General features: G+C 42.8%; 2 protein-coding genes across 6 annotated transcripts in view; one reads left to right on the top strand and one right to left on the bottom strand.

Moving 5' to 3' along the window:
- Window positions 1–15,892, top strand: part of SHTN1 (shootin 1) — a 172,347-nt gene extending 156,455 nt beyond the window's left edge. For 2 of the 3 annotated variants that reach the window (XM_060241555.1, XM_060241558.1), the window contains exon 17: window positions 11,607–12,263. In XM_060241555.1, the coding sequence (XP_060097538.1) occupies window positions 11,607–11,811 (205 nt within the window). In that variant the 3' untranslated portion in view covers window positions 11,812–12,263. Of the gene's footprint in view, window positions 1–11,606; window positions 12,264–15,817 lie in introns of those variants that run through there. The other variant, XM_060241557.1, reaches the window with a different exon arrangement.
- A 4,116-nt stretch (window positions 15,893–20,008) lies between these two features.
- ENO4 (enolase 4) overlaps window positions 20,009–24,941 on the bottom strand; it is a 31,477-nt gene continuing 26,544 nt past the window's right edge. For 2 of the 3 annotated variants that reach the window (XM_060240844.1, XM_060240841.1), the window contains exons 12-13: window positions 24,300–24,417; window positions 20,009–20,334 (exon numbers count right to left, since the gene is read on the bottom strand). In XM_060240844.1, coding sequence (XP_060096827.1) covers window positions 20,222–20,334; window positions 24,300–24,417 — 231 coding nt within the window. In that variant the 3' untranslated portion in view covers window positions 20,009–20,221. The remainder of the gene's footprint in view (window positions 20,335–24,299; window positions 24,418–24,941) is intronic. The other variant, XM_060240843.1, reaches the window with a different exon arrangement.

Raw genomic sequence — 24,941 nt, forward strand, 5'->3', positions numbered from 1 at the left:
TATCCATTTCTTGTTGATAAAATCTTTTCCTAGAACATAAGATTCCTGCCAGCATGACAATTTGCCATTTCTGTGACCCAGCTTCCATTCACTAAAGCCGCAGGATTTTATTGCTTTCCTGTCAGTCAAATATAAACCAATGAAATTGCACCATTTCTATTTTGCCTTGGCTTGCTGAGTAACCTTTCTTCCTGAACAATTGCCTGAGCAAGTCCCATAATAATTGGACCCATCACATCAATTTCCTTCTCCCCAAAAGATTCTACTTACTTTTTCCAATGCTTATAACTTATTGGCAGCTACATTGTGCCTTTGTATACCTACTTGTAGGCAAGATTACCAAATAACCTGTTCTTGGCTCTGCCAGCAAAGCATAGTTGCGAGCCCATTAGTGACTTAAAGATTTTTCTGCATATAGGCAGAGCCATATAGATAAAACCATAATAGAGCAGAACTGTAGGATCTATACTAACATAGCAAGAAATCATCTTCAATTCAGGTTAAGGTTAGGAAGTTAATGCTTTGATATATGTGAAACAATTAATTCTTTAGGCAATGTGCAATAAAGTATTTTAACAATTTATCATATATTATTAAACCATGAGAAAAATTTTCAGCAACCAGATTTTTTAAAAAGCTGCTCGTAGCCTAAAGGCTTTCAAGGCTAACAAGGAAGGTTTAGATCAGAGTGGTCAAACTCATTTGTTACAAGGGCTGGATCTGGTCACTTTGTTGGACCAGACCACGTGTGCCATACAATTTAATGCTAGGTACTGGAGATATAAGCTTTATAAAAGACACAGGCAAACCCAATTAACAATATTATTTACTCAAAATACAAACAAAAACAGTGGAAGCTATTAATTTACTTGGTAATCCACAAAATCTGCAATAAATATATTTAATTATATTTAAGACTAATTTTTCCCCAAGATTACCATAAGAGGGGAGGGGCATATTACATTTCCATACAAATCAGTTACTTTTTGTATCCATAGTTTTAGGAGACGAGTCATTTTCTTTGCAAGTGAATAAGGTAGATCTTCATTGTGGTCCCTGTGCAGTTCCACACATGGGTTCTGCACTGAGCCACACCCTCTACCTTGGAGAATTCAAAAGCTCACCTCAGGCATTTTGGTGCACTCCTCCTCCTGCCCTGGGAAGCAGGCATCCACTGCGCATGTCTGGAGCATGGGGAGGGGTGACCCACCCACTCAGTTTCTTCCTTACTACTGCTCCATCCACTCCTCGTTGAGTTCCCTCTTCGATCGCTTCAGGCCTTCCTCAACTTCAATGTATCATTCCAACTCTTCTTTTCTTCGTCTTCGACCTAAAACAATTAAATTCTTGCTTCCTTCATCCTTTTGGCTTCTCTCCCACCCACCCCCTTCCCCCCACAGCTTCTTTGGGTGAGCATATGGAAGGGAGAGACAATAAAATCACTTTTTAGAAGTGCCTCAGGTGCAGGGCGAAAGTCTCTTCAACTGATGGCCATTCTTTCTGCCTGTTTTGTTTGGGAGAACCCCAGCGTGTGGATAGTTGTACCTACTGTAGTCATTTTGGGAAGCAAACCAGAAAAAAACAGGATGTCAAGACTTAAAAGTTATCTTTTGGAATTGTCCCTGCACCCTACTATGTCCTGAGGGTCTACTGCCAATACTTCTCCCACCTCTTTAACAGTTAGAGCAGACTTGGCTTCGTCGGTTGCTTCAGTGGCCTTGGCTTCCAGGAAGCATAAATCCAACAAGCATTCTAAGCGTCTTGCAGATACTCTGTCAAAAAAATCCCATAAGCCATGAGATCGTACCAACTCTCATTCTCAGACTTCAATTTCGACAGCTACTTCTTCAACTTTGAATGCAACTCAAAGAACCTTCTCAGGTTCGACTTCAGCATCTACAGCTCCGACTCTGATCCTTGTCTACCATGGTCTCCATGTCCATAGTTCCAGCTGAACTCTCAGCTCCTACAGATGTGATCTAAGATGAGGAACCCATTCAGAACCTTACTGCAACCACTTCTTCCATAATTTGGATCCCTTCTAGATCTCCATTGGTTCATCAGGACATTCCTGATGAAATTCTCGAACCTATACCAGGGGAAATTCTCGAACCTATACCAGGGGAATCCTATGATACTCGAGGTCAAAACCCTAGGGCTAACCTCCTTGATGGCAGTAGTTTTCATGACGTGGCACTATCACCACTCTATACAGAAACTTCTGCTCAAATTTCTGATTACTTGCAACCTGATCGCTCTCAAAATGCATCTCCACACCGGAGATGTTCGCCATCTTATTGAGACATTGCTATGAATACTAACCATCATGGATGCTCTCGGTCTCGTTCCCAACTCCGTCACTCACCTTGTCTCGATCGCGTAGGCTACTTACCTTGTCGGTACCATTACTCACCCCAGCTTTGTCATGAACATTGGTACCCATGGGATAGCCCATCTCCATCAAGGTCTCCTTCTCCTAGAGCTTACCCTCATCGGTACCATTGCCTTTACTATTTACGTTCTCCATCCTCAGAAGAATACCACTCTTCTCGTTATTATTACCACATCTCCTCTTCGTACTGTCACAGCCCATCTCGAGCTTCTCCAACCAAGCAACTAGTGGCTTCTACTAATCCAACAACTGCAAATCCTCTTAGGCTCTCACCAGTTCAGCCTACCTTTCCTCTTGAAAAGCATCAGCCTGCTCTGCCTCTAGAAAAGCACCCTGATGACCAGGAATGAGTACTGGATCCTGCTCCCAGGGCTCCTCAGAGGGTTCCTGATGAATCCAACACTGACCAATCAGACACTACTTCAGAAGATAACACTGATGCTCCAGCTTCTCCTCCTTCTGATGTCAGTCCCCCTGTGGATCTATCTCCATCCAAGGAGTCCAAAGCCTATCTGGATCTCGTTTCAAATATGGTCAGTGCTCTCAACATAAAGCTATCCACTGATCTACCTAAAGTCTCAGATGTCATTTACGATCTTGTTCAAGCAGACCTTCCCGCTGGTACACATTTGCCCATGTTGCCTGTTCACTTGGAGGGCTTAAAAGAAGCTTGGGACAAACCTGCTTCAGTATCACCAGTCCCTCAACGCTTGGACTCTTTTTACAGGATTCACACACCGGAATCTGAATTTCTTTTCACTCATCCACCTCCAAACTTGGTGATTGTCCACTCTGCATCTAAGTCTAAACAGACAAGAAATTAGACACCCTAGGCCAAAAACTCTATTTTATCACCACTGTAACATCAAAAATCCACAACTATCTAGCTTATTTTTCGGCTTATACCTTCAATCTGGCTAGGCAACTCAACTCTCTTGTTCCGTCACTCCCTGATTCATCCCAGAAATCTGCTGTTCACCTTCTGACCAAACTATCTAGGGTCAGCAAACAACAGATTAATTCAGTTCACCACACTGTTGCTTGCTTTTCTCATTCTTTGGCCATAGCTGTTGCTCTGCATCGTCACACGTGGTTACGCAGCACCTCTTTGCAGTGAGACATTAAATACAAAATAGAAGACTTACCTTTCGATGGCCTTGGCCTCTTCAGTTCCACCACTGATAACATCCTTGCTTTTGTAGATGACGGCAGAAAGCGCACTTAAACATTTTGGGGTGACCCAACAGCCTTCCCAACAACCCTTCAGGTCTCACGCACGGAAGTCCTCTTATACTAAACGGCCTAGATCTCCCAAACAGTTGGAGTACTGGAAATGCAAAAGACCACCTACTAAACAGGCCTTTCAACAAAAACCTAGGTCTCAGTCAACAAAAAATTCTCTCAACCATCGAAGCAGCCTCTCCATACAAGACTGCACCCTTATCTGTGGAACTGGGAATCCATAACCTCAGATATGTGGGTTCTAAAGATTATAAAATTCAGCTATACCATAGAGTTCAATTCGCTTCCCCAATTTCATCGTTTCATTTGAACACCCCTACTTCTCCCTCATTGGACACAGAAATTCAGACTCTCTTGGACAAGGCAGCTATAGAGCCTAGTCACCACTCACCTTCACAAGACTTGGTTCTATTAAAGATACTTCCTTGTTTCAAAAAGAGACGGAGGTCTACATCCTCTTATGGACCTTCGACAACTCAACAAGTTCATTCCACACAAAATAGTTTGCATGATAACTTTGCATTCTATTCTTCCTCTCATTCCCCAAGGCGCTTGGCTTGCATCACTAGACCTCCTGAACACTTACTTCCACGTGACAATTTCTCATCGCCACAGGAGGTTCCTAAGGTTCACCATCGGTCCTTGACATTTCCAAGTTTGTGCACTTCCCTCCAGCCTCTCCACTGCTCCCCACGTTTTCACAAAGTGCATGTCTGTAGTCACTGCCTTCCTAGGTCAATGGGGGATTTCATTGTTCCCAGACACAGACGATTGGCTGCTGACCGTCCAATCTCCAGAGAGACATTTCATTCACCCTAACCCTCCTCCAGTCTTTGGGCCTACATGTGACTCTACTCAAATCAAAACTCATGCCATCTCAAGAACTTCCGTTCATAGGGGCTCGTCTACGTACGATTCCTCACCTAGCATTTCTTCCTGCCAACCGCAGCCTTCAGTTGAAATCTCTAGCACTGACTATCATTTCTGCTCCTCTCAAACCAGCTCTAACTATACAGAGAATGCTAAGACTTGTGGCAGCAACTACCTCTGTCCTCAAGTTTGCCAGACTTCACCCTCTTCAGCTGTGGTTTCTACGGTCCTTCCGCTTGCATCATCAGCATCAAATGTCGCTTCTGGAGGTTCCTCAGAATGTCCTAGACTCTCTCTGGTGGTGGACAGTAGATGCAACCTCTTATGAGGTAAATCCTTTCTCCTGTCCTCCCCAACAGCAATCATCACTACAGATGCCTCGAAGTGGGGATGGGGAGCCCACTTCGAAGATCTTTCTATTCAGGGTGTATTGTCAAACAAAGAACAGACACTACACATCAATTGTTTGATGGCAGTAGACGGAGCTCTCCGCTCTTTTCTCCCTTCACTCTGGGGTTTACACATTCACATAACCTCCGTCAATTTCACCACAGTCTTCTATATCAGCAAACAGGGAGGGACCACATCTACCAATCTTTGCAAGTTGGCCATGTCCATGTGGACTTGGTGCATCGAACACAACATTTTTCTTATTGCTATCCATCTACCTGGTGTCAGCAATGTTTGAGCAGATGCTTTGAGCCGCTTTCCCACAGACAAACATGAGTGGTCTCTGACTCAAGAATATCTCATTCCAGTATTTCAGAAATTCAGGACTCCACTCATAGATCTTTTTACTTCACTGTCCAATGTGAAATGGTGCAATCTTATATACCAGAGGACCTCGGACTCATCTTTCTCTGGGAGATGCATTTCTCCACGAATGGATGGGCCATCTACATTACATTTATCCTCCCATACAACGCATTACTAGGATACTCCAAAATATTGTTCACAACTGGACAGACTGTATTTTGATAATGCCATGGTAGCCTCAACAACCGTGGTTCACCAGACTGATTCTCCTATTATGCAACGTTCATTACTGGTTCCCTCTAACAAAGGATCTGGTGTCCCAACAGAACAGGAAAGTACTCCATCACAATCCAGCCACACTGCGGCTGACAGCCTGGAGGATCCACTTTTAGCACTTCTCTCACCGGTTAGAGACGTTATCACCAATGCAAGGAAGCCATCATTCTTACCTTTGTAAGTGGAAATGTTTTTCTATATATGCAACTCAGCATCAATTCCCACCCCAGTTTGCATCTATTTCAGATATCTTAACGTACATACTGACACTTCATGACTCTGGTCTTGGATTTTCTTCACTTAAAGTCCATCTTTCGGCCATATCAGCTTATTATTCTCTAATTGATGGTCGAACTGTGTTTCGCATTCCATCATTAAGTCCTTTTTAAAGGGATTATTGCACATGCATCCTCCCATAAGAAATTTCCTACCATCTTGGAGTTTGTCTCTGGTTCTTTCACAATTCATGCAGCCTCCATTTGAACCTATGGCCTTGATTTCCCTTCAACTACTTACGTGGAAGTCCGCACTTCTGGTAGCCCTGACTTCAGGGAAACACACCAGTGATATCTGTGCCTTCCGGGCAGACCCACCTTTTACTGTTTTTCATCGGGACAAAGTTGTTTTGTGTCCTGACCTCACTTTTCTCCCTAAAGTTGTTTAGTTGTTTCACCTATCATGTTCTACTGTTCTCCCTTGTTTCTTTCAAAACCCTAATGACGATGGCCAGAGGGCTTTACACAATCTGGATGTCAAGAGGGCTTTGGCTTTTTACCTATCCAGGACATGGTCTTTCCGTAAGGATCCTAGCCTCTTTGTTGCCTACAGAAAACTGAAACATGGGTCGAAAATATCAACACAACAACTTTCAAAATGGGTTTCTTCTGCAATCACATTGTGTTATGAGCTTGATAAACAGCCCTTACCTGAACTTCCCAGGGCTCGCTCTGCAAGGGCTGTAGCCACGTCATCAGTGCTTCTTCAAGGTGCATCCTCAGAGGACATCTGCGCAGCTGCTGTGTGGTCCTCTTCTTCCACTTTCATCTTCTACTGCACACTGCATGTCTGTGCAAGACAAGATGCTTCCTTCCGCCAGACAGTCCTCCATGCCATCTTCCATTAAGGCCTCTCCAGGTAGGTCCCTGCAGGTACAGTACGATTAATTTTGTTCATGCCAGCACCCTCCATCCTGCTACCATAGACTGCTTGCTAGTCACTCATGTGTGGAACTGCACAGAGAAGATAAACAGGTTGCTTACCTGTAACTGATGATCTTCGAGTGGTCATCTGTGCAGTCACACATGCCCACCCAGCCTTCCCCGTTGCTGGCAGTATTCTGTCTTACCTATGTTAAAATTCTTTTAAGTATCCTTGTCAGTAGCAGCTGGAAGAAACTGAATGGGTGGGTCACTCCCCCCCCCCCCACACACACACACTCCAGGCATGTGCAGTAGATGCCTGTTTCCCAGGGAGGGAGGAGGAGCGCACCAAAATGCCTAAGGCGAGCTTTTGACTTTTCCAAGGAAGGGGTCATGGCTCAGCGCAGAACCCATGTGTGGGACTGCACAGCTGACCACTTGAAGATACAGGTAAGCAACCTGTTTTTTTTCCAGCAGCCCCCAAATGCCCAGCCTCAGCAGCCGAGTATGGTGATGATCCATCTCTTAGTCTTTGTTTCCTTTCTCCCCTCCCCTACCTCTGAGGATCTCAAGGAGGCACACCAGAGTCCCACCCTCCTTCCATGCCCCATCCCCAACAATAACCCTAGAAAGTGAGCCAGGCTGAGCGACTGGCCCTGGGTGACCTAGACAGTAGAAGCAACAGGGCTGAGGGGAAGGCCTGATGGAGAAGAGATGGGATTTATAGCCCACCCTTCTTAACCCAAAGGAGTCTCAGAGTGGTTTACAATGTCCTTTCCCTTTCTCTCCCCACAACATACACCCTTTGAGGTAGGTGGAGCTGAGAGAGCTCTGACAGAAACTGCTCTTGAGAGAGGAACAGCTCTGCAAGAACTTGTGACTGACTAAAGGTCTTTTCTCTCCCTTGCTCTATTTACCTTATCTGTTCTTCCGTCTCCAGTTTCACCTTTTCTATCCCACCCCATTTTATATACCTTTTCTATCGCACCCCATCCCACTCCATCTTGTTCTCCATGTCTTTTTTGCTTGTTGCCCATTGCAAGCCAAGGAGTTGCTTGCATGCAGGGCCTTGCCAGCCCTTGCCAGCATTGGGCTTTTATGCTTACTGCTCCATTGCCCTATGTTCTGTGGGTTTCATCAGCAACTTGTGATCCTGTTACTTCTGTTACTTTCCAGCTCTCCAGTGGGAGTTGCCCAGTATTTGCTTGCTGGTGGATCGCCCAGACTGATGGGGCTGGTGGCTGTGTGTGTGGCTGGTGTATTGCATAGGGGCTGTCATAATTTTGGGTAAGGGCAATGAAAATCTGATTGGTTCTTCTGTGGTGTTGTCTTGACTGCCTTTTTGGCCAGTGTAATTTTTTTACTCGGTTTCGCCTATTTTGGATCCTGTCTGTTTTATCCCATTAAAGGGTTCCCCCCCCCCCAAGTTTAATCATGTCCCTCATTAAGTCCTTTTACTGTAAAATTTCATTCTTTTTTTTGTGTCTGTGATACTCAAGATTATTGTCCTTTTTATCCCCTTTATTATCAATTGGCGTTACAATTCGATGTATCTATATTGCTTTATCTTGACATATGGGCAGATTGTATGCTCATTCCTTTCTGCAAGCTATTGTTATGCCATTAAAGGTTATTGCAATGGAATGGACTAAAGGTCACATCAGCAGGTGCATGTGGAGTAGAGAATCAAGAATCTGAAAGTTGTTTAAAAATTGAAAAATTAAACTGTGATCATATGCAAGAAAGTTTCACCGGCTTTCACAGTTCTGATTCCCAAGCACATTTGTTAACTTTGGAATCTAATATTTATTTCTGTCTGCCTTTTGATTTGACATTTCTCACTTTGGGGGGGGGGGGAGATTGAAATTGGGGGGGGGGGGCTTTCTTATTAAAATGCTAAGAATGGAATTAATTAACTTTTGACTAATCAATTAGAGGGGAATATTAGGGTGGGCTTGATATTAATTAATTACTGAATAAATAAATAAATAAATAGTGAGTCGGATAATTAGGGGTTAAAGTGGATGCTGGGGTGAAAACCTAAACTGTGAGTTTAAGACAATTTAGGTGAGAAGGGGAGGTCGTCCTAATAATAGTAAGACCATACCGGGCATAGGTGTGGATGCTAGGCCAGGAGATTTCAGTGTTCCTGGGGAGGGGAAGGTATGACGGTGGGAATAGACAGAACTATAAAGGAAGGAGGCGGAGACAAGACAGCGCTCGGCCTCCTTCTAGTCTACTTCGCATCCCAACAGTGACAGGTAGTGGGGCCAAGAGGAATTGCCCGTCTCTGTCATTGGTGTTATGCAATGCCAGGTCCGTAAATAACAAGACCTCGATCCTTAGGGAATTCCTGCTTCGGCAGGACATGGACCTGGCTTGCGTGACCGAGACCTGGGTGCGAGATGGGGAGACGGTGGCTCTCACCCAGATGACCCTCCCGGGTTACTCGGTCTTTCACCAATTGCAGACTAGTGGGCGGGGGGGAGGGTTGGCGCTATTCATACGGGAGGGTTACTCCTTTCGGGCTCTCCCGGCCCCAACAATCGAAGGCATTGAATGTGCCGGTAGGTGTGGGATGTTGGAGAAGGATTGGCAATTTGGCTGGTTTACCGTCCGCCTAACGCACCAGCCAGCACCTTACCATCCCTGATGGAGGTGGTGGTGGGCTGGGCATTGGAATACCCAGGGCTTATGGTCCTGGGTAATTTCAATGTCCATGCCGATGATGCGGCCTCCAGTCAGGCGATGGACCTAGTGTCCTCCATGGCGACACTAGGACTTTCTCAATTTGTTACAACTCCTACGCACCAGGCTGGGCACATGTTAGACCTGGTCTTTGTGTCCGGGATTTTGATGACCGATATTGCGGCAGAAGCGGTGCCATGGTCGGATCACCTTGCCCTTAAGGCCCGTATGGAGATGCCGCCTCAACCCTGCGGCTAGGATTGCATCTGTAAATTGCGTCTGCAAATTCATGCCGGGCACAATTATTTAGAATAATTGGAAACCTTACTACTCTGCCTCAAGGCAGACCAAACGTGAGAGAATTAGAGATAGGCTGTGAGGCTTTTGCAATTTTTTTTGCAGATAAGATCGCGTCGCTCCGCCAGGACTTGCCTATCACATTAGATACAGTACATGAACTTGAGGCTCCGTGCCTGTCTTCTGATTTAGTTCTGGATCACTTCGACACACTCAGCCTGGAGGAAGTTGACAGAATTCTGTCGACGGCACGCCCAACAACTTGTGATTTGGACCCTTGCCCCTCCTGGCTGATTAAATCTTGCCAGAGGGAGCTTAGATGTCCTTTACGGGACATCATAAATAGATCCCTCTTGGAGGGGCGTTTTCCAGCACCCTTGAAAGAGGCTATGGTCCACCCCCTCCTGAAAAAGAGTACAGCAGACCCGGCCGAATTGGCAAATTACCGATCGGTCTCTAATTTACCGTTTTTAGGTAAAATTATAGAGAGGGCAGTGGCGTTGCAGTTGCAGGGCTTTCTGGATGATGCTTCCATCCTTGCCCCCTGCCAGTCTGGCTTTCGCCTGGGCCATGGGACAGAGACAGTGCTGGTCACCTTGGTAGATGATCTCCAGCGGCATCTGGATCAAGGTGGCGTAGCAGTGCTGATGCTGTTAGATCTGTCGACTGCGTTCGATATGGTTGACCATCAGCTACTTACCTGCTGCCTCGCCGACATAGGGGTTAGGGGGTCGGCCCTACAATGGCTTTTCTCCTTCCTCAAGGGACGGGGGGAAAGGGTGGCAGTTGGGAGTGAGCTGTTCCAGCGGCGCACATTAGATTGTGGGGTGCCGCAGGGAGCAGTTCTCTCCTCGATGTTATTTAACATCTACATGCGCCCCCTTGCCCAGATTGCCTGGAGGTATGGGCTTGGGTGCCATCAATACGCAGATGACACCCAGCTCTATCTGCTAATGGATGGCCGGCCTGACTGCGTCCCAGTTTGGCTTAGGCTGAGTGGGTTGAAGTTGAACCCGATGAAGACAGAGGTCCTTTGCGTGGGCCGCGGTGCTCTGGGGGGAAAAATTCCCCTCCCAGTTTTTGACGGTGCTCCCAGTCAGGAGCTTGGAACCTTCATTATCAATGGAGGCCCAAGTAGCAGCCACTGCCAAGTCGGCGTTTTTTCATCTGAAGCGGGCAAGGCAGTTGGCTCCCTTCCTAGAGCGTCGGGACCTAGCAACAGTGATCCATGCAATGGTCACCTCAAGATTGGATTACTGTAATGCCCTCTACATGGGGCTGCCTCTGTGCCAAACCCGGAAGCTGCAGCTGGTGCAGAACGCGGCGGCTAGGCTGTTATTAGGGCTCCCGAAATGGGAGCACATACAGCCAGGGCTACGCGGACTGCACTGGCTGCCAGTTATATACCGGGTTCATTACAAAGTGCTGGTTATTACCTTTAAAGCCCTATATGGTCAAAAACCTGCCTACCTGAAGCACCGTTTCTCCCCATATGAACTCCAGAGAGTACTGAGGTCAGCTGGGAAGAACCAGCTGACTATCCCCGGGCCGAAGAAGGCAAAATTAAAGAGCACCCGTACACGAGCCTTCTCCATTGCAGCTCCGCACCTATGGAACTAGCTCCCGGAAGAAGTGCAGGCCCTGCGGAGCCTCGAACAATTCCGCAAGGCCTGCAAGACCTTCCTTTTTGGGATGGCCTTCACCCAACTGAATGATTGATAATTCGCCTTAAGTGATTCCGCCATAGTGTTTACACCTAATAGAGTAGCACTAGGATTGTTAATTTTAATTGGAAAGTTTTTAAGTGAATGTGATTTTAAAACCTGTTGTATAAATTATTGTATGGATCGATGTTTTTAGCCGCCCTGAGCCTGCTTCAGCGGGGAGGGCAGGATATAAATAAAATATTATTATTATTATTATTATATTTACTTTTTGCTTTTCAGGTTACCAAGCAATGTAGAGCCTTCAGATAAAGTTGCTGATATGGAAAAACAAGCAGAATCCATTGTGGTACTGAATCCTGAGAAAGCAAAAGAACAGATGCCTGAAGATTTTAATCAAGGCAAGATGATAAAAGAAAAAGGTCAACAGTTTTGTAAAGATGTTAGTGTAGAGAAAACAAAAGAAACAGACAGCTCTCACTGCTAATTGATGTGCTAAAAGTCGTTGACTTCTGGAAGTCCCTTTCAGTGAGTGCAAGTTGTTTCATTTGTATGTACTGTTAAGGGCAATATTCTGTGCTGTCTAATGTACTTTATGATACTTTACTGAAATAGCCTTTTATATGCATTTTTCATTACGTACATTAGACTTTGTAATTAGACACAATCCAGAGTCACAGTTCTGGACTCCTTACAGCTGTAATCAATGGAGTTTCTTTTAAATCATTGCATTTGTTTCTTGAGTTATGCAAAATATCAAAGCGTATTTTAGTAATGTTATTGTGTTAATATGTTCTTTAAGGCTGATAAAATTAATTTATCAAAGTCTGAGAAAATGAATTGAAAGGACAAAACAGGCCCTAATTGCGTGACTGGATAAATGCATTTGTTAGATTATAGAATGATAAATGTGACCACAAATAAATTCTAATAGACACAGGACTCAGCATCAATGGACTTCTCTGCAAGACTCATAAAAATTGAGCTATCAGCTAATTAATGGTTAGAGCCAGTTTGGTGTAGTGGTTAAGTGTGTGGACTCTTATCTGGGAGAACAGGGTTTGATTCCCCACTCCTCCACTTGCACCTGCTGGAATGGTCTTGGGTTAGCCATAGCTCTTGCAGGAGTTGTCCTTGAAAGGGCAGCTGCTGTGAGAGTTCTCTCAGCCCCACCCACCTCACAGGGTGTCTGTTGTGGGAGGAGAAGACGTGGAAGATTGTGAGCCGCTCTGAGTCTCTGATTCAGAGAGAAGGGCGGGGTATAAATCTGCAATTCTTCTTCTTTAAGAGATGTCTTGAGGGTTTTTTTATTTGTTAAATCTTCAATCCTTTGCCTGTGAGTAAATATTATAATTTGGAAGATAAAGCACACTTTCTTGTTTTTTAGATGATCTATGCATATGTTGTAGCGAACACTGTCTTAAAAGAAGCGTGTCTTCCTGTGAAAGAAGGAGATGTCTCTCTGAGGAGTACAGCAATCACAGGGGTTTATTACAAGCATCTGTATTACAGCTGGGTTCATGTATTTTTAAATCTGCTGCCCAGTTAATTGATCAAAGTGTTTTTAATCATATAATTTAAGCAGTCAGTTACAGCTCTAAAATGAAAATTATGACTAGTCCAAGAGCTTTCTTCTGCAGATTTCCATTTCATTTTAAAAGGCTCAGAGTTTCCAATAGATTGCATTGGCAAGATATTAACACTGTGGCACAGTTCTATCCAGTATGATTATTGTTTTTGTTACTCATCCTTTGTACTTTTGAAAATGTAATAACAATCCACTTCTCTAATCTGAACAAGAAGCACGAACATTTGTTGGGGATATCATATTGATGTTAGCATCCTGCTTCCAAATCACAAAGAAAAAAGAGATTTGTTCCTCCTGAAATATACCCAGTGCTTTCAGTGAATTAAACTAATTCTCAAGTATACAACAGAGGATGAATTAGTTAACAAGGCTTGCTAACTTAGAATTTACTTGCCCAGAACACACCCTGCGATGCTCAGAATCAGAAAGAGGACTTTTCGTAATCCTCCTAGTATACATTGGTTGCATGAGGTTCTGAGAGGAGTGGCTCAGTCTGGATGAACTTGACCATTACTCTGGGCCAGGGCAAAAGGAGTCAATCTCCTAACAAGTGGCATCCAGACAAACAAGCATACCCTCAGAAAAGAAGAGAAGCCATGCTGTTCTGTGATAGCTCAAGAAAGCCTGACAACACCCTTATGTTAGAATTGGAGGCTTGTCCAGGCTTGGCGACCTCTGTGCCTGAGACGGGCTTGGCTCTCCCCACTGCCATCTCTGTCTCTGCCTGTGCTTCTTCTTCTTCCTCCTCCTTCTGGCAGAAGCCCATCCTTGTGACCAGATAGCGCTCTAGGCAATGCCCTATCTCGCTGACTCCCTAGCACCGGCCCTAGTTGTAAGCCACTCTGAGACTCCAAATGAAGGGCAGGGTATAAATCTAACTCTTCTTTTTGTTGTATATGCCCTTCAACTTCTCTCTCCCTCCCCCCCTCCTTGCTCTGAAGTTTGGTAAACATTTAGATTGAGCAGAGACAGCCTGTTTCTGGGGGTGGGGGTTTCAAGAAACTTCTTGAAAGTTCATGAAGTTTGTGCCAGTTGACCTGTCATGAACTTGAGTTCGTGAACCACAAACTGCTCAAAATTCATCATGAACTTTAGTTCGTGAGCCAGTTCATGTTCATCCATAGTGATTTCATTCAGTTCTACATGGTTGTCATTTCATGTTAAACAAATTCCACCCAATTATTCCTTAAGACAGATGGATCACAAAATAAATCATACTTCCAGTAACTCAAGAAAATATGAACTTTTTCCAAGTTTTAACTCTGTGCAACATGTGGATTGTATTATACTTTTGTGACACTAACAGGGAGTAGTAAAATCATGTGAACGATAACTTTCAGGTAAAAAACAAAATCATGATTACAAAGGTAAATATTGAGAGCAAAACACGTTGGATCTAAGGGAACACTCATCTCATGGAAAGGCATAATTTCAGACTTTGTCCTTAAAATACCTACTGAGTAGTTGAACTTCCTGACTTCTACTGCTCATTTTAAAAAGTGCCTTTAAAAAAAGTATTCCTAATGGTTACTTAACCCCCCACCCCCAGAAACAGAACATAACACAATGGTGTGGAAGGGGGTGTAACTCACAAAAATTGGAATAGAGTTGTGGACCCTTCCACCAGCCTTGACTGAGGAGAAATGCCTTCTGCTCTTGCAAGGGCTTTTCTGACTCATGCTAATATGTTCAGCTCTGCTAGTTATTAAACTTATAAATCATGGTTGTTAAGGGGTGACTCCTATCATAGACATCTACATTATATAATAGTAGCAGAATTGTTCCACAAATGTGACCACAAATTCTAATAGACACAGGACTCAGCATCCAGGTCCGCCAAGGATTTTTGAAACCTTAACCAAATACTATATTCCAATAATAGCAAAAGTCTGTCCAAACCCTCTCCCTCCCCCAGGCCAGTTGGACCCCTGTATGGGTAGCACACTGGCTAGCTACAGGATTGGAGCCTGAAAGGCAGGCATTCTAAGAAATCATCTGTGCTTCATGGTAAAATATTACTAACTAAATAAACAGCAATGATAAAATTCAAACTGCTTAATTAAACACAATGAACCAAACGGCCTTGCTATATTAAGAGTGGCCTTTTAGTCATGTTACTCCCAAGAGATCAGTCCTGAGTTCCACCTCTACAAATAGAAAAGTTTACCGTTTTAGCCTAACCAATTCCTAACTCTATGGTCATACAGAGTTGGCTTCTTTGATAGCTATATAAATTTCAAAATCGTAAAGTGTAATAGGACCACTAAGACAGAAAGTGTAGACAGACTAAATTCCAGGGGCCCTGGACACTCTTTGGTGGCTATGTAATTTGGCAAGTCATGTGAGTGGGTTTCATATGACTTTTGTCTTGGGTCTGATGTGAAGGAAATCACACAGAATTTTTGTGCAGCAGCCATAAAGGTTTTTGATCCCTGTAGTTGATAAATATTGTTCAGCAAAATGTTTGTTTTGCTAAGAGTGGGGAAAGGAACTTAGAGTTTCCAGTAAATTTAGCCATATTTTAATTATGTGCCACTAATGCCTACTTTCTTCAAATAAGCCTTCAAATAACCCTTTACTGTTGTCCCCTTCATCTGAGATAATTGTGGGTGTTATTCACAGAGCACTTCCTCCCCACCCCTTCCTACTCACCACTGTCTGCATCTCTGCTGCTTACGTGTATGGAACAGAGATGTCCAACTGTAACCATATTTCTTAACTTTCATGAGTGTTACTTTGCATATTTTAATGTCTGCACCTTTTCTGGTATTAATAATTTAATATATTTTACCATTTTGATACAATTCTGGCAAAAACATCTATCCCCAGTTCTTCTTTTCAGTTAAAGAGCCATGCTAAACATTCATATCCCTGTTAGAATTCAGTATCTTGCTTATTCTTTCAGACTGGGGCCAGCATACAACCAACATTCTACATCTCACACAGTATGCTACCATTCAGAGTTTGTACTAAATCATTTCATAAGGATTAAGAGTCTGGTTTTCAGTTCACTTTATCATGAGACTCTGTTTTCAGAATGGTTATAAGTGCCTGGATCTAATGCAGGCTGATTAGGCAATGTACTATTAAAATAGAAAAAGGCATAATTTCAGACTTTGTCCTCAAAATAGCTACTTAGTTGAACTTCATGAGGAGGGAAGGTGACATGGTACGGCTCAATCTCAGTAGGGTTGGCACTTGGATAGGAAGACACTGCAGTGGAGGGCAATAGCAAACCACCTCCTCACTTGTCTTGAAAGCCCCTTGCTGGGCTCACCATAAGTCAGTTATGACGTGATGGCACTTATGTACATAATTAAACTTGGGGTGGGGGAAATGGCATAACATTAGAAATTAACAAACTGGTTGTGCTGGCCATAGAATATTCACACGTACCCAAGAAGTAGTAGGTACATGCAACACTGGTCTGTGCAGTTGGGCTAACAGCACTTGCTGGAATAGTTATCCCAATACTATACCACTTACAAGGAATACAACCACACTGGTGCCATTTTCAGCAGCCCCTCCCTCCGGCAGGTATAACATATTAAATAGTTTTGGATTGGAGTTCTTTCTTGTATTTGATATGGACCAGAAGAATTAGCCACTTTTAAAATCCACTGGGGCTTTGAGAACCAATCTAACTCTGCAGAAGATCAGAATCATCCCCAGAAGAGTAAAAACATCATTTGTTGTTGGTACTATAACATGGTTCTTATAATTTGAAGCAGTAGACTCATAGCTTTTTAACCACATAGTAAAATAGCACCTTTGACGTTGCTTGTTTCCCTGAAGACAGTGACAAATATGCTATTTATTACTTTACCTGCAGATCCACGTTTCACTAGTTTCCAAAGTCAGCATTCCGTGTCTTAGTGTGTAATCAGGAATTTTTAAAAAACATATTTGCAATTTAATGTTTGTATTTGGTGATAATGTCCTTGAATGCACTATAAGATTTTTATGGCATGAGGCAATGATGTGTAGTTAGGATTAAAGGATGAATGTATTCATATGGTTTGATTGGCTCTGCAAGTAGTTGTTTTGTGCTTGTCTCCTAAAATGCAGATCATTTACATGGTGTAGTTGTGTGTAAATGCCTTTTTATTTTGCATGTTTGTTAAGCCAGTCTTGGGGCTGATTTAATCAGTAAACAGATTTCATAAATGTAGGGAAATATCAGTTATGAAAATATACTTCAGTAGATTTCTTTTCCTACTCATTTTTGCACTTGGATATTAGTGTGATTACACTGAATTTAATACAACATTTTCTAGCTGTATTTTTCCTTGACTTGTTCCTTCTTTTAGCTAAATTGTTTGTTATTCTGTGGTATAAATTACCTTTTCAATGCTGCTTATTAAAAAATTTCTGATTTTTTTCTCATACTTTGTGTTTTACTACTATTCCATACCCATTTGAAAGCCATCAGTTTTACTTACATTCAAAAACCATTAGTTTTACTTTCCACACTTTGATATATTGTCATGCATAAAAGATACCTGAAGGTACACAAAGCCAAGCCTGGCCCCAGAGAAATGTTGGGATAGTAATGACTAGTAATGAAATGTCAGCTCAGCCAATACCATAGATCAGGGTTTCCCAAACTTTTCTTTTCCATGGCCCAGTTATTTTTACACTTCTCCTTCGTGGCCCACTAAAATTTGGGGGTGGAGCCAGGAATTGTGTTATTTCCTATGGTGTCAAGGACCAAGTGATGTCACTTCTGGGGCACACTGAACCAAAACTCCAGCTTTTCCTGTGATGTCACTTCCAGGGCACTCCCCCAAACCTGCCTCTTCTTCGGAAGTAAATTGTTTTTCAGAAAAATCTCTCTGAAAAGTTTCATCCAGTAAAAATAAAAGGAAAGAAAGAAAAAGAAAGGGAAAGAATGAAATGGAAGGAAAGGAAAAGAAAAGAAAAGAAAGACACGGAAAGAAAAAACATAAACATAAGAGGAGCCATGTTGGATCAGGCCAGTAGACTATCCAGTCTAAAATTCCCTCATACAATGCCCAAAAAGCACCAGAATGTTCACCAGTGGGACCAGGGCACTAGAAGCCCTCCCACTGTTGCTTCCCCTCCTCCCAGCACCAAGAATACAGACAGAGCATCACTTGCAGAGAAAGAAAGAAAGAAAGAAAGAAAGAAAGAAAGAAAGAAAGAAAGAAAGAAAGAAAGAAAGAAAGAAAGGCAAAGTAAAAAAAAGCCTTCCTCACCATCAGATGACACTAGCCAGGAAAAATTCTGCTCAGGGGTCGTTTGGTAAAAAAAAAAATAGCTACTGGAATGCCCACTCCCCACCAAAAAAAAAACACACACACACCCTTCTTTGCCTCTCAGGCCTCCCGGGAAAATCTCCCTAAAAGAACATACTGCAAGGCACGTGGAAGCTCATACCTTGAAGAACACTTCATGGGTCTGAAGTGCCAGTGGATGCTAGCTTTTCACTCAAACACTGGGAGTGGGGAAGAAGGAAGGAGAGGCAGCCCAGCTCCTCTCTGCACAACACAGAGACGGGGTGGGGCTAGCTTTGCATGGGGCGGGGCTAGCTTTGGCTTTTCTTGTGACCTGGTAGTGAGGCTTCCGTGGCCTGGTACCGGATCACGGCTCTGCAAATGGGAAACACTGCCATAGATACATATGAATCTCTGGTATATGGAAGCTATTCATTTTTGTGGAGACAGCATATCAAACAAGCCATTCACATGAACAGAGTTCATACATTAAGAAGAATGAAAAGCTTTTGTGTGCATTTTCACCCCCCATTCCTTAAACAAACACTGGATCAAGGCAATTGACTTTGTAAGAGTAAGTAATAAGTCATGATTTTATATTTGATATTCCTAATTAAACTGAGATATTATAGCTTTTTAAGAGTGTATATCCATTAAAATATTCATAGAATTGTGATGATGGAGACACATTTTTAAAATGTCTGAAATGCCAGGAAATTAGTAATGTTACTAAGTTTATGATTTCCTAATTCAGAATATGAATTTCTTCAGGTCCTAATGGTCTGTTGCATAGTTTCTCCTAAAAGTTCTGTCTTCAAATGTATAAAATGAGCACTGTCCGAACAGTCAGCAGTCCACAGGCCATGAGCCCCAAGCCAACTGGTTTGTAGGTACTTAGGTTCATTAATGTTAATGCTTACTTTCAGAAAAACTCTGTTGGATTGCAGCAAATGATGCATTGCTCACATCCCCAGACAAAGCCATCTTTTGTCTGCTGGCTACCTGCTCTGTTGGGGTCAATAATCTGTTTTCCTCCTATTTTGTTTCTTGAAAACATTTTTGTGATTGCAGTCTGTCCTCCATCTGAATCCCTATCTGGTTCCTGGATAGGGGACCTTTATTTGGAAGAAAGGGCATTTGAATTTCCATGCAGTTCTTCATCATGACTGCTATTGCAAGCTACAATTACCATGACAGAATACAAAAAGGGACGTGGCACTATCCACATACATGCTGCAACAGCGAACTTTCAGAAAGCTGATGAGTTATTTCCAATTGCTCACCAAGAGTTTAGTCACTGAACCACTTCTGAACTGAGCTGACAGGAGTTAAGAACATAAGAGAAGCCATGTTGGATCAGGCCAATGGCCCATCCAGTCCAGCACTCTGTCACACAGTGGGGAAAAAATCAGGTGCCATCAGGAGGTCCATCAGTGGCCAGGACACTAGAAACCCTCTCACTATTGCCTCCCCAGGCACCAAGAATATAGAGCATCACCGCCTCACTGAGAGTTCCAACAATACGCTGTGGCTAATAGCCACTGGTGGACCTTTGCTCCATATGTCTATCCAGTCCCCTCTTGAAGTTGTCTATGCTTGTAGCCACCAACTCCTATGGCAGTTCCATGTGTTAATCATTCTTTGGGTGAAGAAGTACTTCCTTTTATCTGTTCTAACCTGAATGCTCAGCAATTTAATTGAGTGTCCATGAGTTCTTGTACTGTGAGAAAGGGAGAAAGGTACTTCTTTCTCTACCTTCTCTATCCCATGCATAATCTTGTAAACCTCTATCACTCCTCAGTTGACATTCACCCATCTCTATTGAAAACCAATGAACAATAAAGTAGGAGTTTCAAAAGAAATATTGTTATTATTTATTATGGAGTTTTGTTAAATCACCACATCCAGAAATGGATTTTCAGCCTTAAGTGATTCATGGCTTTAGTATATTCAATAATTTCATGTGACTATTCCTATGTATTCCCAAGGGTGACAAGGCAGCTGTTGTACCATGCAGTGTGCTCCCAACCAAAGAACTGTGCCAACAAATATAAAATATGAAGCATAACTTTCTATAGAGCAAGATGTACTGTCTCCCCAGCTGAATCACTGCAGTCAAATTCCTCTTCCTCCTCTTCTTGTTCATCTTCAGTAAAATCAATAAATTCATAGTCATCTCTTGCACCTGAAATAGAAAATATGTTCACAACATTTAAGCAACAATTCTATTGTTGAGCCATGCTGATAATGGTGCTCTGATAAATTTTCAAGGAAAATTAAAAAATCTAGAATTAGTTTAGGCTCTGTCCTGCAAAACTTTAAGTAGTATAAACAGTGCAACTTCAGTTGAGGTAACAAATAGGCTAAGAGGCTGTAAATCAGTACTAGCATCCTGGAACTAATTATTATCAGCTCTTGGAGGAGACTAGATTATGTCTATAGACCCTATTTCCAACTTCCATACGTGTGTAACTCCTTGAACAGAGAGTTCACAAGCATATAAACTGTACATGCATGGACTTGGTAGACTACAGGGTACAGATTGCACAGAAAGATCCTATGCACTTACAGTTTGTGTATACATTTGTAAGGGAATCATTTGATTGGGATCACATCTGGCCCTGTTCCCAAAATACATAAAAACAAGCAGGGAACTCTTAAGGAATTGTGTGGGATGGAAAATCACTTCTACTTTGCTGGTCTCCATTCATGTACTGTCTCTGCATTTCTCCTTTAGCTACCTCTTACCTGTTACCACATTTGTTTGCCCCTGCTTCCTTCCCCGCCCCCCCCACCTCTTGCCAAGAGTTGCTTAGCAACCAAAAACAGCAGCTGAGATCTCAGGCTATAGTCTCATGAAATTTTAGTTACCATTCAGAGTTTCCTGGACAACCCAAAATGGTTGCTGAGTTCCTATAAGACTACACTGCAAGATCTCAGCTGCCATTTGGGGTTGCTAGCCAACCTGTTACAAGATCACTGAGGCCCCAGCTTGGGATAGATGGTTCTGTGGAATTTTGCCTGATGCTTTGGAAGGGGCTGTAAAGCCTTCAGAAAACTGCAGAGAACAATCTACATAAGGTAGGGAGTTTCAGCAATGTTGTATGGGGTTGTCCAACAACTACAAATAGTGACCAATATCTTGCCCATTATTCTGCTCTGAACATTCTGCTATGTACATTATTCTGCTATGTATTGCCTGCATAATTTGAAGGGTTTTACCCTCCCCCCTTAATTTTTAGTTTCATTGTATTTAGAGTGCTCTAGGCTAGCACAGCATAGCCCTGCCTTGAGGATTTTTTTATTCATATGCTATGACCACAATTGGGAATTAAATATGATCTGCTACCCACCCTTGTCACCATGATATTAAAGAACATGATGCACAATTCAGCCAACATTAAGCACTTTCACATCTCATTCACTTCCATAGCAGGGTTAAGCATTTGCTAAAATTTCTCATAAAGCCAGTGAAATTTAAGTGTGTCATTTGGGCTGGGTTACAACTATGAGATTAAGCAGCTGAATATAAAATTGCTAAATCTTTCAACTGGATGTAAAACTAGGATTTCATGACTCAGAATTCACACTTCTTTGCTATTCTGTTGTAACACGCCCTGAGCCCACTAGCAGGGGAGGGCAGGATAGAAATATGATAAAATAAATTTTAAAAAACCACCAAAGGACATTGTAACAGCACACGTGAGGTGGTTTTTATTGCTCCAGGTGCACAAGAAAAATTTATTTCAATCCAGGGAATGCCTTTCTTTATTTTTATTTTTTATTTATTTAGAATTTATATCCCGCCCTTCCCACAAGTGGCTCAGGGCGGCTTCCAGCATTAGATCCAACATAAATTAAACAATATTTAAACATGTAAGGGAATAACTTTAAAACAGATAAAACAGATAAAACCATAAAATTAATAAATATTCCAATATATACAGAGATCTGGCAGGTTGCATTAAAATTCTCAAGCTAGGTGTAGGCTAACCGGAAGAGGGTTGTTTTACAGGCCCTGCGGAACTGAACAAGGTCCCGCAAGGCCCTCACCTCTTCCGGTAGCTGATTCCACCATGTAGGGGCCATAACAGAGAAGGCCCTTTCTCTTGTAGCTTTCAAGCGGGCTTCTTTCGGCCCAGGGACAATAAGGAAGTTTTGTGATCCCGACCTCAGTACTCTCTGGGGAACATGCGGGGAGAGACGGTCCTTCAGGTAGACAGGTCCCAAGCCATATAGGGCTTTAAAGGTGATGACCAGCATTTTGTACCGGACTCGGTATATCACTGGAAGCCAGTGCAGAGTCCGAAGACCCGGCTGAATGTGCTCCCACTTTGGGAGGCCCAATAACAGCCGGGCCGCGGCATTCTGCACCAGCTGCAATTTCCGAGTTCGGGACAGGGGCAGCCCCATGTAGAGGGCATTACAGTAGTCCAACCTCGAGGTGACCGTAGCATGGATCACTGTTGCTAGGTCGTCGTGCTCCAGGAAGGGGGCCAACTGCCTTGCCCGCCTAAGGTGAAAAAACGCGGACTTGGCAGCGGCTGCTATCTGAGCCTCCATCTTTAAGGAAGGCTCCAATAACACCCCCAAGCTCTTGACCTTGTCCGCCGCTATCAGCGGCACACCGTCAAAGGCTGGTAGGGGGATTCCCCCTCCCGGGCTGCGGCGACCCAAGCAAAGGACCTCTGTCTTCGCAGGGTTAAGCTTTCTGGGTATTCTGCTGTTAGGACCAAATTACATCTTGCCAAAACAATTAAATGTCAGGGCTCAGTGCGTACATCCTATATCAAGAGTCAATATGGTGTAGAAATTAGAATGTTGAAATAGGATCTGGGAGACCCAGGTTTGAATTCCCACTCTGCCATGGAAGCTGGCTGGGTGACTTTGGACCAAACATTCTCTCTCTTTCTCAGGGTTGTTGTATGAAGGAGAGGAGAACAATGTAAGTCATTTTGGGTCCCCACTGGGGAGAAAGAAAGGGTATAAATGAAATAACTATCCCCTACAGCCAAGGAAGATTACCGTCCTTGAAAAAAGAAGAAGATTTTTGATGATTTATGATGATGATATTGGATTTTGCCCCACCCTTCACTCTGAATCTCAGAGTCTCAGAGTAGCTTATAATCTCCTTTACCTTCTCTTCTCCACAACAGACAACTTGTGAAGTAGGTGAGGCTGACAGAGCTCTCACAGAAGTTGCCCTTTCAAGGGCAGTTACATACAGGAGTTACATATTGGATCTTTAAGCAGCTGTGCATGTACCCATCAAACTGGAGACAGAAAATTGGGCCTGCATGGAGAAGGGCTACACTCATGATGTTTAGTGTACTCCAGAAAACTTACAAAAATAAAATTCAAATGACATTTCACAGAAAAGCTGCAAGATCAGCTAAGAAAAAGAAACAGCACAAAATATAAACAACATCTTCAGACTCCTTTTCTTTTTGATAGATACTACTAGATTTATCAACAATGTAAAACTGACCTTGGGGTACATTACAGCCAACCTGTGGCATGTATGCAACCATCTATGAACTTTGCAGCATGGGCCTTTGCCAGTTCCTCAGCTTACAGTAGCCCACTGAGCCTTCCCCCCTACAAACTGGACAAGCAGATCCTCAATGGGAGCAAAATGGAAGATCAGCAGCAGGAGGAGTTAATGGATATATACCTCCCTCTTCTTAAGGCTTGTGCCATTAAGTCTCTGGGATTATATGAATGGTTACATGCTTCTATATTTAATAAGACTAATTTTCTAAACATTTTATATATTCTTTAAAGCAATCAATTGCAATGTCCCATATCATCTACAACATGCCTCCTTCTGGTTCATATTTAATGTGAAGAAACCCCTTTTTTATAAAAATGCTTTCCATCAGCATTGAAGATTTAAACCAATTAGTTTGATTGAAAAGTCTGTTGTAGCTTATTGCTAGAGAAATGCCGTATTGTAACATTCAAGTAAACAGACAACTAATTAGAACGACAATATACTTTGTGGCAAATGACATCCTTGTTTTCTGCAAATGCTTATTTATAGTCTTTTGATTCTCCTTCCCCCCTGCAGAGCAATTTCAATCACTCTTTCACCAGATTTTGATTCCATTCATTAAAACACTGAAAACAATGTAAGAAAGAGGTTTTTACATAGTATTCCATTCTTGGCCAGTTCTTCCTCTATAGCAAGAAGGCGGTTGTATTTGGTCACCCTCTCACCACGTGACAGACCTCCCAACTTGATAAACCTGGTTCCCAGTCCAACTGCCTAAGATTAAAAAAATGAACATTTTAATCCTCAGCCACTGAAGAAATGAAGACACTTCCTTGCTAGTTAACAAATGTAGTGCCTTAGAAGCCTCACTCTACATTATAAGTATACTTCAGCCTATGCATTAATTTCCTATAGCAGTAAATGTTAGGTTATAAGTTGCAGTTTAGTTTTTAATGCTGTAATTGCAGTAAATCCTATTCCTAAAATGTGGTGTCCTGCTTATCTTTTACCCATGGTTACCTGCATTCTACTAATAACTTTGTGAAGAGCTGTGACAATGCTGAAAGCAGCAAAATCACAGAATGTTGAACAGTGGTGAGATTCAGGTGGGTAGCCATGTTGGTCTGAATCAGCAGAACAAAGTTTGAGTGTGGGGGCCCCTTTAAGACCAACAAAATTTTATTCAAAGTATAAGCTGAAGAAGTGTGCATGCACATAAAAGCTTATACCTTAAATACAACTTCTTTGGTCTTAAAGGTGCCACTGCACTCAAATTTAGTTCAATTGTTATAAGAGAA

Source organism: Heteronotia binoei, chromosome 6 (genome assembly GCF_032191835.1).
Source record: "Heteronotia binoei isolate CCM8104 ecotype False Entrance Well chromosome 6, APGP_CSIRO_Hbin_v1, whole genome shotgun sequence".
NCBI lineage: Eukaryota > Metazoa > Chordata > Lepidosauria > Squamata > Gekkonidae > Heteronotia > Heteronotia binoei.